General features: G+C 34.4%; 1 protein-coding gene and 1 long non-coding RNA gene across 4 annotated transcripts in view; one reads left to right on the forward strand and one right to left on the reverse strand.

Annotated features, from left to right (window-relative positions):
- Positions 1-14,814, reverse strand: part of LOC124951356 (LON peptidase N-terminal domain and RING finger protein 1) — a 26,104-nt gene extending 11,290 nt beyond the window's left edge. The window contains exon 1 of one of the 3 annotated variants that reach the window (XM_047499643.1): positions 13,402-14,709. In XM_047499643.1, the coding sequence (XP_047355599.1) occupies positions 13,402-13,969 (568 nt within the window). In that variant the 5' untranslated portion in view covers positions 13,970-14,709. Of the gene's footprint in view, positions 1-11,802; positions 11,942-13,401 lie in introns of those variants that run through there. The other 2 variants (XM_047499645.1, XM_047499644.1) reach the window with 2 other exon arrangements.
- LOC124951360 lies at positions 103-1,514 on the forward strand. Its single transcript, XR_007101589.1, has 3 exons — positions 103-371; positions 648-712; positions 891-1,514. It is a non-coding gene; the product is annotated as an uncharacterized LOC124951360 (long non-coding RNA).
- Positions 14,815-16,353: the final 1,539 nt, after the last annotated feature.

The raw sequence follows: 16,353 nt of genomic DNA on the forward strand, positions 1-16,353 counted from the left end.
AGGAAATCATTGTTTATCGCCAGCTAACACGTCTCGTCGACTCGTACTTACCTAGCTTATTGTAAACAGTAACGTTACGTAATGATATCGAGTATAGTTATAAACTCGACGACGCGCGTAGGTTCTCGACATTTCTCGATAGAATCCGAGACGTTCAGTATCATCGTCGAGTATATATAAAATATATATATAATAATATAAATATATATATGTATATCTATCTTCAATTCGTTTCTACTTTTCATGCTTGACCGAATATCAAGCGAAGATACGTCTTTACGATTTGTTTCTGAACGAAGTATCGTCTAAAAGATGCCATATAAATTCAAAGTCAATAGATACAATGTTATACTAAAGAGTAGAAGTGATAAGTACGTAATCTTCTGAGAACAAAGATTACCATCTTTTTAAATTCGACGCACCTTTATTATCGTATTTTCATGGTAGATTTTCGATGCTGTAATAGATATTTTCTTCGTTTGTGTCAAAACGAACGATGTTTTTTTTTTTTTTTTTTTTTTTTTAAACAAAGTCGAACGCGTTCAGTCAGGGTTTTTTTTGTTTTCTTTTCTTCATATTTCTTTAAAATCACGAGAAAATAACTAGAGACAAGTATCACTTATTTCTATTTCATTTATCTCTTCCAGATTAACAAGACGATTTCGACTTTCTCTAGGCGGATTATTGATGATGCTTTGAAACGTTCTCGAAGGTATGTTAACAGACCTAGCCTCGTCAAGGTGGTGCTCATCGAGTTTGCTGTTGGTTGTGCTTTGCACATGTATACGTATATAATTTAAGGCACTTTTCACGGTCAAGTACCCCCTTCGACGATGCTTCCGTTCGATCGAGTTTCCTGCCTGTCTCTGACCTATTCTTTCATTCTCTAGAATCGTGCCTCTTCAGGTGCAGTGTTCTATGGCTGACTCGGATGCTATCAAGTTTCCTTTAATATAAGAGGATGTAATAAAATTTCATTCGAGGAGAAAATCATAAGAAAGTAGGAAATAATAATACTAAAAAATAAAAAAACATTAATAATCCATGGGATTGGTCAATAAGTAATGTTAAAATTTGTAATATAAATATATATGGAAATATGAATAAATAAACAATATTATAGTATAGTATACAATAGTATTGTATTAGGAGTATAATATTGCCTTAGCTAATAATTAATTTTCAGTAAAAATTTCCAATAAGAAATTAGTAAAATGCAGTTTTATTTGTTTATGCAGATATAAAGTATTGAAAATTCCAATATTATTTATTGGCCGATTTATAATGACAGCAATATTCAGCCTAGTTTCAAAATAATATTTTAACATGTTACTTTCTCCGGAATTAATGACTATTTATAAATTTGCTTATATAGCAAAGACGAAATATAGAGTGAAACGCTATCAGAAAGAATATAAATAATGATAAGTGAGAAAGAAGTTTATAAAAATACTAATAAGGATAAAAAAAAAAAGAAAGAAAAAAAAAGCATATTTGGTAATATTTAAAACAACTTTACTCCTTCTTTTTCCCTTGATTGGTCGTAATTTATTCGACTTATCGTATACCAAGTCACCATTGGGCGCTTATGTCATCTAAAGACGTGTAACGCATGAGCGAAACGATAACATCGTAACGTCAAAATGCGATTTCACCAGATTTTCACGCGTTACTCTATACATTCTTTATTTGTATTCGTCTCATGTGATATCTAACTTCGACAAAGGATTTCACGCTATCGAATGATTAATTTCGTTTGAACGGGCAGAAGTCGAGCGCTAGCCACGTTTATGCGACGCGTTCGTCCTTACATAACCGCTTTTTATTATGTAATTGACAGAAACGTCAGCCCTGCGCGAGACGGGCGCGCGCGCGCTTGCGCGACCCGGCGAAAGTATCTTGCCCGAGGAAAGACCAACGAGGAGTCGAAATTTCGGTGGGGTCAACTATGCGAGAGGATCTTCGATACAGCTACGCGATTCGACTTTGTTATATGTATGCACGTTGTTACGTTACGTATCATCAATTTATTATGAACGAGATCGATCACGTATGTTAATCGATCTTTTCAATTTTAATATTTATTATTTATTATTTATATAATTATCATACTTAAATTCTTTATTAAATATGATATGAAAGATTTAAAAAGAAAAAGAATATGTAAAATATACCGAAACTACGAAGAGTTACATCAGCTATCTGTTACTTATTTGCATAAATCCGGAAGAAATAACGTGATACATTTGACATTTCATTGAAACTAAAAGAAATATTATCAGTCAGAAATTTCGATAAAATAATATCAATGAAATTCGAGAAAAAAAAGGAAAGAAAAAAAAAAAAGAAAAAAAAAAAAAGAAAAGACAGAAAGAAAACTAATATTGCAGAGAACTTACTGATACTTCCTTCGCAGTTATTGTAGTAAAATGGTGATAACATTTGATTTGTAGAGTTTTTATGAGATTGTTTGAATAAGTAAAAAAGCGAGACGCAGAGGAAGATGTTGATGTACCCGGATCGTAGAGGGGCGGCTCTACGTTAGATAATATAACGATGGCCGAGGCGGCTACAGCCGGGGATCTAGTGTCAACGTAACCATTTATATAAATCTATCGTTACGTAATCGGTCGGCCGATCTTTAACCAGCAGATAGATTCGGCTCGTGAAGACACTACGAAGTACAACCTGCCTATTCGTTTATTCGCTTATGGCCACGTGGCCGATAGAATTGTTAGACCGATTTTGTCTTTTGAATGCATGAGTGAATCAACGTGCTTCTGTTTCTCTTGAAATTTGTATTTTCTATACGCCGTTACATTATTCTTTCGTTAACCTATTTGTTCGTCAATGAAAATCTGCGAAGCGATCTACCAAGTCGATCATTAAAGCGAACGAGATCCTCGTTACGTGGCGTACGACGGATTTTATTATGCCCATATATACATACATATATATATATATATATATATATATGTATATATATATGTATATATATATGTATATATATATATATATGTATATATATATATATGAATTTATAGACACATACATATACACGTTTATAACGACAGAGCAATTTAACGAAGTTAGATTAAATTAGAGATCGCTCTGAACGTTATTTCGTTCCTCGTAATGGTATTCACGACGTTTCCGTTTCGTTTCCTTTACTATCTCTCTAATGAAGTATCAACATTCACCGATTTCTTTACTTTTCACTTTATCCTTCTTTTTTCTTTTCTTTTTTTTTTGCTTTTCTTTTATTTCTATTCCTTCATTGTAAAACAATTTACATTAACTTCGTAGAGATTTTTTTCTCTTACAATGTATCACAGAATCATTCTGCAATTTATTCAGCAAAGTTTCCAATGAAAAAGGAAGAGATATCGTATAGATAAAAACTTTTTGATCCAGTAGTAGCAGTAACAGTAAGAGTAGTATCAGCAACAGAAACAGCAGCAGTAACAGCAGCAGCAGCAGCGGCAGCAGCAACAGCAGCAGCAGCAGCAGCAATAGTAGCAGTAGCAACAGCAGCAGCAGCAGCAGTAGTAGCCTAGTGTTTACTTTCTCAGAACGCAGAGTTGGCAACGAGGAAAGAGCTACGCGTCGCGTCGGTTTAATCTCGTCGTTCCCGAATTTAACGTAGGAATACATAACGCTCATGTATAGTAGCGCATTAACAACTGCGTCGTATTTATGAGTGAATATCTTAAAATTCCCTTGAGATTTAGATATAGCCGCAACCAAGAACAAGTATGAATGAAGTCTTTCTCCCTCATGATTTTCCCGCGTTAAAAATTACATTGTGAAATTATAACAACATAAAGGAGCTATCAATTATTTCCTACTTCTCTCTCAATGACGCTACAGATTTAATCATTCTGATTGATCCATAGCCAATAAATAAAAAAAAAAAAAAAACAAGAAGAAAACTCAAATATTGGCTGTTTGTAAATTAGTTCGTACAATGGATTTATGTGTATTATCGATATCGAAGTAAATAAAATCGAATAATAATACTTGTACTTAAGGATATTTTAAAAGAATCAAGGATATTTATTTTGTTATTTTCCTCTTTTCCATTTTAAGAGAATACGAATTAATTAAGGAAAAAATAAAAATAATGATTTTATAATGAACAACATGATAAGAAAAATATCTCACATCGAAAGAAATTATTAACGATTTTATAATTATGGCGATGAATTAAAAATAATTATCACTTGGTGGATAGACGAGTACGAGTCATAGGCATAACGTTCTTTCCTGTGGTCGTGTAACGATAAGAACAACACGTTATCCGCATCAGATGTTGCGGACGATAGCGTAGAATTGCTCGCCGAAGCCGAATAACCGTCGTTACGCACTCATTAATATTACGTACAAAGGAAAGCATCTTTGTGTGTTGTGTAACTCACGCCTTACTCGTGGAACAAACTGGAACCCATACATATGTATATATGTATGTATATATGAATTTATATGTACGAAAAATTGTTCCCAGTTAAAAATATTTCTGAAGAAGGTAACAAAATAAACGAAACGATAAGAGAAATGATGATTAATAAAATAGTTTTCTGAATCATCACAACATTCTCATAATCAGAAAATTTCCAAGCGTAGAAACGAATTCGCCCACTCGATCATAAATTTTTCATAAAGAATTGATCTCGATTATAAAAATTTGCGTGAAATATCGATCGTACATAGTTAGAATGATAAAATTTGTTTGTTTTTTTTTTCCCCTCTTTTTTTTTTCTTTTCGTGAAAATGTTAAGAAGGTATCATAGAGATCAGCGTAACGCCGAAAATAAGTCGAAGAAGTCTCCGATGGTGGTTCGGTGTTACGGTGACGACGGCAGATGGCGAATCGCCAGGAGAGCTCAAAGTTTACATAACAGAGGAGTTTGACAGTACGACGAGCACGTGACCGCGGTTGTTCTCTATCTTATCTCGACAAATATGCCTCCCCGGTTTCTCTTATTATTTCCTTTTACGTAACTGGACCGCCGCGTATCGACCGGCCATGATATACATACATACATATGTATTCTGGACGTTCTGTACACTGGGCGTTTCCCGCCAAATTGTCATAAGAAATTTTCACTTTTTTGCATTTCACGCTGTCCCATTGATCTCTGTCTCTGTCTTTCTTTCTCTTTCTCTATTTAACTGATAAAATTTAATATATATATATATATATATATATCATCATTTTTAAATGAAGATAAAGTGAAGGCTTTGTTTCAAGCCGATAATACAGGGCGGGTCAAAAGTTTCTAAACAATCTTAGAGATCAACTATTCTTTTTCGAGACTTATGATATTAATTTTTTTTTCCTTCAAATTATGAAATTACAAGCTAGACTAAGCTTACAGTGTGAAAAAATTTTGCCTAAAATATCTCGAATAAATGTAATTAATTTAAAAAAAATCACCTATGAACTTAGAATCCACGCTGTACTTATAATACGATAACGATAAAAATGTTAAACGATTTAGGTAGATACTAATAATCTTTTCTTTTCTACGATTTTGAGAATATATATTTGTAGTATATCTTATATCCTACAAATGCTTTTCTATTACGATATTTTGCACTATAGTAATAGAATCCTGATGAAATCTTGTATAAAACGTAGATAACAAATCGAAAGTTTTGCATAACGAGAAAATTAATGGATTACGTTGCGTATAGATTCTATTTCCCGAATAGGATGAAACATCGGGCGGTATTAATGAAGAAGAAGGTTACATAAGTAAATGCGAGTTCGCGCGCGCGCGTTTTCGTGTCGATAAGATGCGCACTCATAATTTGGTACACAGAAAACACACGTATACTAAGACGTATTGATAGCAGTGATAAAGGATGTTGCTATTCATACACGTTGTCGATAAGCAGCGCGATTAAGTCGATAGTCAATTCGAACTTTTTGAGATTAAAAGAATACCGCGAGATAAAGAAGAAGAGAAGATCGTGACGCTTGTACTCGTTGGTGGATGTCACTTCGAGATATCGATCAGTCTCAGTATTTTTTATATATTACGTAAAACGACCAAATAGATCACGTGATTTTTTATAATTCTCTAAAATTCACTATTCAAAAAGATAACAAGATAAGAGGTAACATTTATTATCTATAGTTGGCAAACGAAAAGAAATCATTTGGTATTTTTCGATCTATGTAAAAATAGACGAATCATTCGAATTTCCTGAGAACGATCGAGTTATCCTTAATAGGAATAGACGAAGTCGAATAGTAATGAATCAAAGGAGCCTAGTAATTATCGAACAAGTGTATATAATGATCTTCTTGCTATACTTAAAATCGTTGAATTCTTGAATGTTAAGTAACTTCGAAGTAGCGTCTACATAAAAGGTGATCGATCCAAAGGAATCCAGTCCTGTGTAATGAACGAGTATGTACCTATCGATTGTGAGGTAATATCTCGATATGTCGTAACTCGTTACACCATTAGATCTTTTTACTAAAAAGTGATAAAAGGAGGTTACTTCGTCTCTTACGTTAGATGCGAACAAGTTTGAAAAAGGAAACGAAGTTAATGGTCTTGAAAAACGGATTCCAGCTTCTCGTGAAACCAATCGCGAATCAGGAGCGAGTTGTTAGCTTATCTTAAAAGTGGACGTTCCACTTTTCTTCGTATTCCCTTCTTTAGACAAGATACAAACTTCGGTTGATTTTCATCGGAGAAATTCGATCGTGCGAAACGAAAAAAGACGACGACGATGACTACGAATTCTCTTTCTTCGTTTTATTTATATTTTTCTTTCCTCCCCTTTTATTGTCATTCTTTCGTTCACTTTTCTTGACCACCCTGTTACATTATTATTTTATTTCCAGCATTTCGTCAATAAAAATGGGAATCGGGAACTCTGGATTAAACGATGAATCACGGTATTGACGTACGCAATTGCGAACCGGCGAATGAGTAAGACCGAAGCACGAATCAACGAGCGCCTTACGTAATTTTCCTTAGATCGTAACAGCGACGACGAGAAAGAGAGAGAGAAAGAGAGAAAGAGAGAGAGAGAGAGAGAGAGAGAGAGAGAGAGAGAGAGAGAGAGAGAGAGAGAGAGAGAGAGAGAGAGAGAGAGTGGGCGACACACGTCGCAAGAATCCTATTTAAATTCGGATCAATTCGCAACCGTTTCCGCAAGATGAATTTCATGTTTCGCTTCGGCTATATCAAAATTATAACGTCATTTTCTTATAACGAGTCGCAAAAAATAATATAATCCATTTGGATACGATAATTCATAGAATTCGACGTAATATAAAACGTAATGGAAAATCATTTCGTCTGAGACTATTAAAAAATCTATCTTTTTTACTAAATAATTGACGTTTAAGTGTTATTTGTTATGTAAGGAAAGCTGAAAATGAACAACAACTTTGATTTTTTTAAATAACATCTTTATCGAACGTTCGTGGGGTTACCGATTAATGTCATGACCAGACATGAATTTCAAATCATATTCTTTGAACTTACGTGATATAATACTATTAATATTTTTGTTGCGTAGTTGTGTACGATGACAATTGCAAAGAGCAATAGTAAATAGTAGGTATATACGGTTGAACGATAGAACGAGAATCGTAAGATTCTCATTTCATTTCGAAATTGAAAGATTATAAGACTTAGAAGATCGTGTAATGAACTCGAATTTTTTCTTTTAAGTTCGTAATAAATTATTTGAAATTACTTGATAAAACGAGAGCTGTCGTTCGATATATTTATTATTGAGATATACGTAAAAAATCTTTGAAATATTTGTATACAATCTCAAAGGTCATAACGCAGAATCGTTTAGAATAGAAAAAAAGAAAACAAATGAGAGACCTTCAAAGATGGTGCGGTTGTATTGATTTCTAGGTAGCATGTTTAAAATATATATATTTACCGACATTGTGCGTTGCTTTAAATGAGCAACGAGTAATTAGCCTCGATCGTAAAAGAAGAATATGTCGACCAACAGGATATATCGATTTACGATAGTTACATGAGTAAAACTTATTACGTATGACCGTGTATAAAACGATTCTTTCGTTACATATATAGGTACGTGTAAATTTTTTATATAAGTAAATAAATTCTTTGAAGGTCACGTTATTTGCCATTTCCATATACTCCTTACAATTTCTTAGTTTTCTCCCGCAGTATAATACCGCAGTAAGGAAGCGGTAGTTCGCACTGCGTATTGCGCATATTAGAATCTTAGCTATGTCGAAACTATGCGTACATCTATACGTACGAAGCATATAGACGGCAAACATTACTTGGCACGACGTTGACCGAACGAAGAGACATTAGTTGAATGCTTTTTACATTTTTGTTATTTTAACAAGATATTTTCACATTACATTTGAACGACGAACTTATTTATCCCAACTGATTAATCGACTTTCCTCCATGTTAAATGGATTTTCATTAAAATTTTGTCACGTTTTATTTAGCAATTTCATTAGGTTTGTTATTCGTGTTAATAAATGTCTCGTCGTTCCGACTTATTTAAAACTTAAAACCAAACTTATTTGATCATTAAATTAACACAAAGTTTGTATATAAAATGTAGAAAAAATATCGAAGATATGTTTTAAGAAGGATCGAATGGATCATGATTACCATATCACTGTTCTTTCTTTTTTTCGATACAAAATTTTGTAGATTGAGAACGATCGAAACGAGGAAGAAACATAAAATGTGGCTCTCTCACCTTGACACAAATCGCGAATACTACGTTGAATTAATTTCATTCGGGTTAATTATATAATCCCAAAGTAGTTTTATACAATCCTGGTATTTCGAATAAATTCAAATATTGTTTCTTATGCTTTTGCAGGAAATTCAAATGTAAATGAAGTTGCAACATATCTGATTTAAATTAAAATAACTTTGAAGAAATGGAATTCACAATTGTTTTGTATATTTTAATGCAGTGATGCGCAAACTTATAGACCACAAAATTTTTGTTAATTTCCCGTATTTAAAAGTAATAAATATTATTTTTATCTGTAAAATAAAATATAAATTATATTTTTACTATCTTTTTCTTTGACAATATATATATATATATATATATATATATATATATATATATATATATATATACACAATATAATAATTAGTAAGATTTCGAGAATTTTTATTCAATTTTGTCCCACTGAATTATTGATTTAAAGCGATTTTAAATTTTAGTTCACCTCTGATATATATATTTTTTTTTATAGAAACATCATAAATTAAACATTATGTGATCTTTCGAACAACTCTGAACAATAAAAAATCGATTAAAATCATTTATGATGGAAAGGAAAGAGTTTGGGGAGTTCATAACTGGAGACATATTTACGTGCAAAATGTAACAACAATAATTTTTAAAGATCAATATTATAATCACGTAAGGAATCGTATAAGGTGTCGTTATGAGCAAGAAAAATTCCAAACGAAGAATGGGTACGATCGCAGAAGGATCGAGGACACGACCCACTTTCGCTCACACAATTCAACAAAGTTGATTTATCTTTGTCTTAACTACTAGGAGAATAAAAGACAAGGATGATTGGTAACGTTCGAATCAAAAAATGATTCAAAATGAACATTATTCTCATCTGCTCTCAAATCGATACTAAAAAAAAGGCTCACACGTTAGTTGTATGTTTTTTTCGAGATATTAGTTAAGAAAAAAAAAAAAAAGAAAAGCCAGATAATTGTTAAACAGAAGACAATTCGTTAATATGTAAGACGAGTAAATCAACCTTAGGAAATATTCTAAAGTCTTCTATGCCTCTATATTTGGAACGCATCGCATCGAATTTTTATTTTATTTCTGCGAAGCACCTTGACACACTTTCACGTCCCTCGTGTATGCGTAGAAAACGAAATTTGAAAAAAAAAAAAAAAAAAAAAAAAAAAAGATGATTTTTGTTGCGAGATTCTTATCTCGAAATATTGTTAAGTCGACTTACAATCGGAAAACATTATCAAAGGAATTATCGTGAAGGTCAGTGAGAGCTTCTTACTCGCCAAATATACGAGTCGATCGCATAGTAATGCAAGGTCGGTAGCGTTGCTTTCTTCGTGAATCGTTTGAACGTATTACGGGCACGTCCTTGACCTCCAGAATACACTGGCTCTTTAGAATTCGCGGGCACGTCCTTTCTTGGATTCGGCCTCTCCCACGGGATGTTCACGAGAAGGAGCAACAGTGTATCGGAGGGCCGATAGAGATATCCAGAATTTGGCAGAGTTCCATCGTAACATCGAATTCGCACGAAAGGAGACAGGACAAGATTTTCCAAGGAAAGCAATCTTACGTTTTAGGTGTTGAGAATGTAAATCGAAGAGCGTTATTAACATAATTGTTTGGGGTTAACCAAGTGGTCCGAGCAGATGGAAATGCAAATAGAAACATCGAATTTGAGAATTCATTGTTTTCCATGATTATCGAAAGAAAGTTTTTAAGTTTGAATATGTGATATTAAATCAATTAGAGGGATCCCTCACACATTGGAATTTATTTAATAAATAGCATTTATAAATTGAGATTAAGAAAATAGATCGTTGTCGCTGTCTCGTAGGATAAATTTGTTTTTCTCTTTCTCTTTAGATACTTGCAAGCGATTAGATAGAAGAAAAACAAGCACGATAAAACGATTTAGTACGGTGACTAATCGTCCTCGAGACAAACGTCCTCTGATTATCTTTGTCATCAGATTCGAAGGATGACCGAGAAATCTATGAATTTCTACGGGCTTTTAATTTACGTGGAAAAGCTGATCGTACAGCATGCTTCTCGTCACGTAAGTATATATGTAAGTCGGTATACACGTAGGTAGATACACATAGAGACACATGCATCGTGCATACGTACGATGCACTCTCTCTGAACGACTCGAGTTCTTTGTCTCCCGAGTGCATCCACCGTGACTCTCCACGAAGGAACGCTGTGCCTTCGGAATAGTCCGCTCTTACCGACGCATTCGAGCCTCTTTCAAAGCGTTATATAACCACCGTCTCAGACTGGCCGTGAACTTATCGTCATCGTAGTCGTAGTCGCAGTTGTAGTCGTTGTTGTCATTTTCGAACGCAATCTCATCCCTTTTCGTTCAAGACATTAATTTACTCTACGCCAAGCTAAGCATGCATTTATTTCGCTTCTCTTTTTATTCTCAATTTTACATGTTAATTAGAAGAATTAACAAGAGAAAAGATAGATCGAATAATTGTAAATGTAGAATATTCATTGATTTATCGTTAATTGATATTAGCTTCGTGAATATTTATTGTATGAAAGAGATAGATAGATAGATAGATAGATAGATAAATAGAGAGAGAGAGAGAGAGAGAGAGAGAGAGAGAGAGAGAAATCAGTAATATTATTGACACGAGCTTCACTTCTTGGAAAGGATAAAGGACGGATTATCGTAGAAGTCGATCCATCTTTGTGCTTGCTGTATAAATAGGGGCCATGAACGATTATCAGGTTTATATCTGGACTTGCATCAGTGCGTCGACCTATCTCGGTTGCTGCGCTCGCGTACTCGACCATTTCGAAATATATATAGTCGTTATAAACTTCTCCGCCATTTCTGTGAAAATTTAACGAAATCATAATTGGATTTCTTTCGAGAATTCATTAAATAATTGCTAATGTTTTAATACGATAAATCTTTCCATGACGTTTACGTCTCGTCCAGAAATATATTTTTATTTAATACGATTGGAATGATTTCCCTTGGAAAGAAAGAAAAAAATTATTTAAAATATCATTAATACGTACTATTCGTCCTTGATGTGCTCTCGTTCGATCGGTCATCGTACTGTCTTGATCTTTTTCAAAGCACTCGAGATATTTCAATGTCTGGGAATTCGAACAAAGGAGAAGTTTGCGTAGTTTATTCGCGACGAGGTCGTCAACCAGAGGCCGCCAGGGTGATGAAAAAGCGGCTTTTACGAGTCGCGAAGAAGAAATGGCGAATGTCTACACGTAGTTCGTCTGCAAGATTCTCTGGTTTGAATTTGTAAACTTATTCGCGCCATTCTCTGTTTCTTAAATGTTCATCGATATTTCTAGGATCTTAACATGTTCCTTATAAAATCAAAAAGGAATTCTTTTTCTTTCTATCATTTTAAAATTCACTTTTTATCATGTAAAATATCATAAGAGATTTTGTCGATGATTCTTACAATTAAATATTTACATATTTAAGAGAATTTATTATATATGCGATATAAAAAGAATTTTATCCAATTTTAAACTTATAGTAAACGCATTATCGAACGTTCGATGTAAAGCTTTTAAAATCTTTTTACATCTTTTTTAATCTTTCATATCTTTTCACAAAAAAAATGAAGTTTCGTAAGTGTTCGACTTCATCGAATGGTTTCTTAAGAGACTTTACGATGTTAGATAAGTTTCTTTATAATATTTCCAGGTAAAACGACGCAAATCATCTAATGCATTATGGACAGTTTGTCGAGCAACAATATCTCTATGAAGATCGTTGGTCATCGATGGGATCGGGGATAAAAAAATTCGAATTATTTCGAAATATCAAAATTGTAATGCGAAATTTACTGAAAGGCGGGAACAACGAAAAGTAAAACTGGACTCTAAACAATCGTGTTATATTTGATCCGTCGTGCCGCGTGAAAGAAGAAAAGCACGTGTTACTTTTCGCGATAGTTGCACTTCAAAAAAAAAAATGAACTACTTTAACGAAGAGATAATTTTATCGACACTATGCAGTAAATTATGTTATGTCGACGTTGTGATTTGATCGTAGAAAAATAAAAACAAAAAAAATCGATATTTTATAAAAGTCGTTCGTACCGAAGGATCGACGATTTGTTTTTCTTTTTTTTTTCTTCTACGAGAAACGAAATAAATATTGAAAATACACATCATACGTTACATAAAAATCAAAGCTTGATTGATAAAAAGAAAGAAAAAACACGGTAATTATGCTTTGTCCCTCCTTCATTATTTGCATTTAGCGGCTATGGGCATACGAACTCGTAAATATATTGAATGTATCTTCGCGCACAAAGCGATTTCTACAAACGTTACCGTTATCCAAGTTTGGCGTTTCATAACGGTCTTTACGTAACCGTGGCGTATACCTTACGAAACGCTCTTGATTCCTGGCGGAATCGCGCGCGAAGGGAACAACATTGGTAGTGCGAAGGGTTTATGCTGAAATGTTTAGACGATCAAGGGTCTTTTCCAAAAGGAAGAAAGATGGGGAGAGAGAGGGGAGGGAGGGGAGGAGGAGGAGAGAGAGAGAGAGAGAGAGAGGGAGAGAGAAGGAAGGAAGGAATGAAAGGAAAAAAATAAAGGGAGGGTTCAATAGGAAAACAGACACATTTACGTACTCACCGAGTCGTACGGCGAGGTTGTACCTATCCAGAGCCTGAGCCAGGTCACCCTCCTTTATGAGGAGGTCGCCCTCGTGTCTCGCTTTGCTCGCCTCTGCCTCGCGTGGCCACCACTTTTCCACGAGCCTTTGCACGAGTACGTTCGTTTGACCGACGTTGAGAATTTTTTGACCGCACACGCGACAGTTTTTTCCCGTTTCCATACAGTTCCTGCAGAAAGTGTGTCCGCAGCTGGTGGTGACGGGTTCAAATAAAGTCCCTTCGCAAAAGGGACAAGCAAAAGAGAAGTCGATCTTTCTTCTTAATGGCATGCTGGGACTCGTTGAGATAGACATCGTAGTTGAACTCGTTGTAGTCGTCGTCGACGTCATCATTGTTGTCGCGCTAGTGATACTCGGTATACAACTGGCCGTACTCGTTATCGTAGGACCAGCCAATTCTTCCAGGATGGCGGATGCGAGATACCAAGTAGCAGGTCTATCTGCTCTGACCAGACTCTTTTCATATATCTCAACAGCGAGACGATATCCACAATAACGCGTCGCGAGACGATCTTTGGCGGGTTCCATTCTGACGATGATTGTCGTTCAAAGGACTACACTTTCTTTACCTCTTTCTCTCTCTCTTTCTCTCTCTCTATTTCTTTCTCTCTCTCTTTCTCTCTCTCTCTCTTTCTCTTTCTCTATATCGGAGGGACGCAAAGAGTCCTTTTTACGTGCGCGCGTCGCTCGTCCGATAATCCGCGCGGTAGAAGCCGCTTGAGTAGAATTTTGATATATTAAAATCGGCATGCATCATCTTCTCTTTTTATTAACTTTGAGAAGGGAAAAAAACTCGACGATTCCCGAAGAAAAAAAAATAAAACGCGTGTTATGTTTGACAAGTTCACTCGAGCACGCGGCTATCGAGGAACTCGCAAGAGATTGCACGCCATCGAGCTCCGCTTTGTACGAGCGTAGAACGTCGACTGATGCCACTAGAAGCGTCGTTCTCATCGCACGCCACCGTCACCGTCATCAACCCAGCCGGCGGCTTCTGACTGCCGACGATGCCAGCGCCACTTGTTTCCTCTCGACTCCTTTTCCATGCGATCGTCTTTTTTTCCACTTTTCTCTTTATTTCTTCATTTTCTCACGACGATCGATTCAATTTTCTTCTTTTTCTTTTTCTTTCCTCTCTTATATACTGAGAAGAGCTTATCGTTATGCAAAATGTTACGATAACGAGTCGAATTCCGATTGGATCGATCGATCCTTTCACAAACGAGCCTCGACTCTCCGGGCTCTTAGCAGGCTTGCTTTTACGGAGCATGAGCAGTGTTGTTCGGTGTCACGACGCCACCCTCCCGCGTTACAACCTTTTAACCCATTTTAAATAAAAACTATCCGACCATAGGATCAACCACAAAAAACAACAATACCTCGCTCTATATATTCCGATACGCTTTTATTTTTGGAAATCGATTGATCCTAACAAAAAGAGACACCGTTTCATCTTTACGCTTGGCCTCGGAGAGGCCATAGCTCCATCTGGCTTAACTCTTGTCAATGACCCCGCTGTCGCGTCCTTAGATAATCAGAGTTCGTTTCTCCGAACGGATTGCTTACTGTTTCGAGCTCCTTGCATTTACGCAGAGTATATCGATACGATATTGATACATTTAATTAGACCTTATTTATTTTTATAATGCACCGAGTACTCGGGAAATCTTTATTTTTTCGTATCAAATTAAAATATAATATATTAATATTTGTTTATTTTCTTTGTTAAGAACATCCAAACAATATTTGAATCATATAATTCTCCAAATTTCTGGATATAATTATTTTTCTGCAATGATGCAATAATAAACGAACTATCATATGTATCTTTCCGTGAACATTATTCTACCTTAAAAGAATGTTTTTTCCTTTTTCTTTCTTGTTTTTTTTTTTTTTTTTTTTTTTTTTTTAATTAATTACCATATCTTTATTAAAGATATGGTAGTATTCTTGGAAAAATGTTGACGTTTTCGATATTATGAGGAGAAATATTTACAATTTGAAGCGAGCTCGAATTATTATCGCTTCCATGCTTTATTTTTTCGCTGTTTATTAAAGATGCATAGGGAGCAATGTATACAAATGAGATACATTTATCAATTATGAATCAAAAGCATTTTCGCTCGAAAAACTTAACTGTGTGATCGTGTTTGTCAAAAGATAGAGATACTCGTACGAACATATTGAAAACAGCCATTCGAAAAACAAAAATAAAATTTGAAAGAACCTAATCTTTTCTATATGCTTGCATATAGACGTTTATCTGCTTACGTAAGGTATTTGTGTCGAACAAAGAGTCACCTTTGTCGATCGCAAAACAAATTGTTAATTATCGAAATACGACGTATCTTACCGTTACGTAAAAGTTTTACGCATGGATTAAGTGAAAGAGAAAGATATAGTAGTTTCATTTATGTGTCATCGTCTAGACGTCATTACATCTATCATTACGATGAGACTTTTCATTACAATTTTATTCTATATATATATATATTATATATATATATATATATATATATATTTAATAATATATATATTTAATAATATATATATTTAATATTATATATATATATATTTAATAATTTTTCAATCAGTTAAATGTACAACATCGGGACGTATGTCACACAAGAATAATAAATAACCTTGATCAAGTTATCGGTATTTATTCAATTTAAAAGCGAGTCATCGAAATTATTTATAGTATATAACCGTTGATATAACGTATGTAGACTCTTTTACGACTGTTTCAAAATCGGAAATCGATACTTTATTTTGAGAGTTCGATTGATTTCTTCAAACGATATTTATCAAAATAAGTAAGACGATATTTATTTGAGATTATATTCGTATCTCGATGCAGCTTCTCAAACGTCGATTTTCATGAATTTCGAGATACGTTAATCCACGTATTT

This window comes from Vespa velutina, chromosome 8, assembly GCF_912470025.1.
Source record: "Vespa velutina chromosome 8, iVesVel2.1, whole genome shotgun sequence".
NCBI classification, from domain to species: domain Eukaryota; kingdom Metazoa; phylum Arthropoda; class Insecta; order Hymenoptera; family Vespidae; genus Vespa; species Vespa velutina.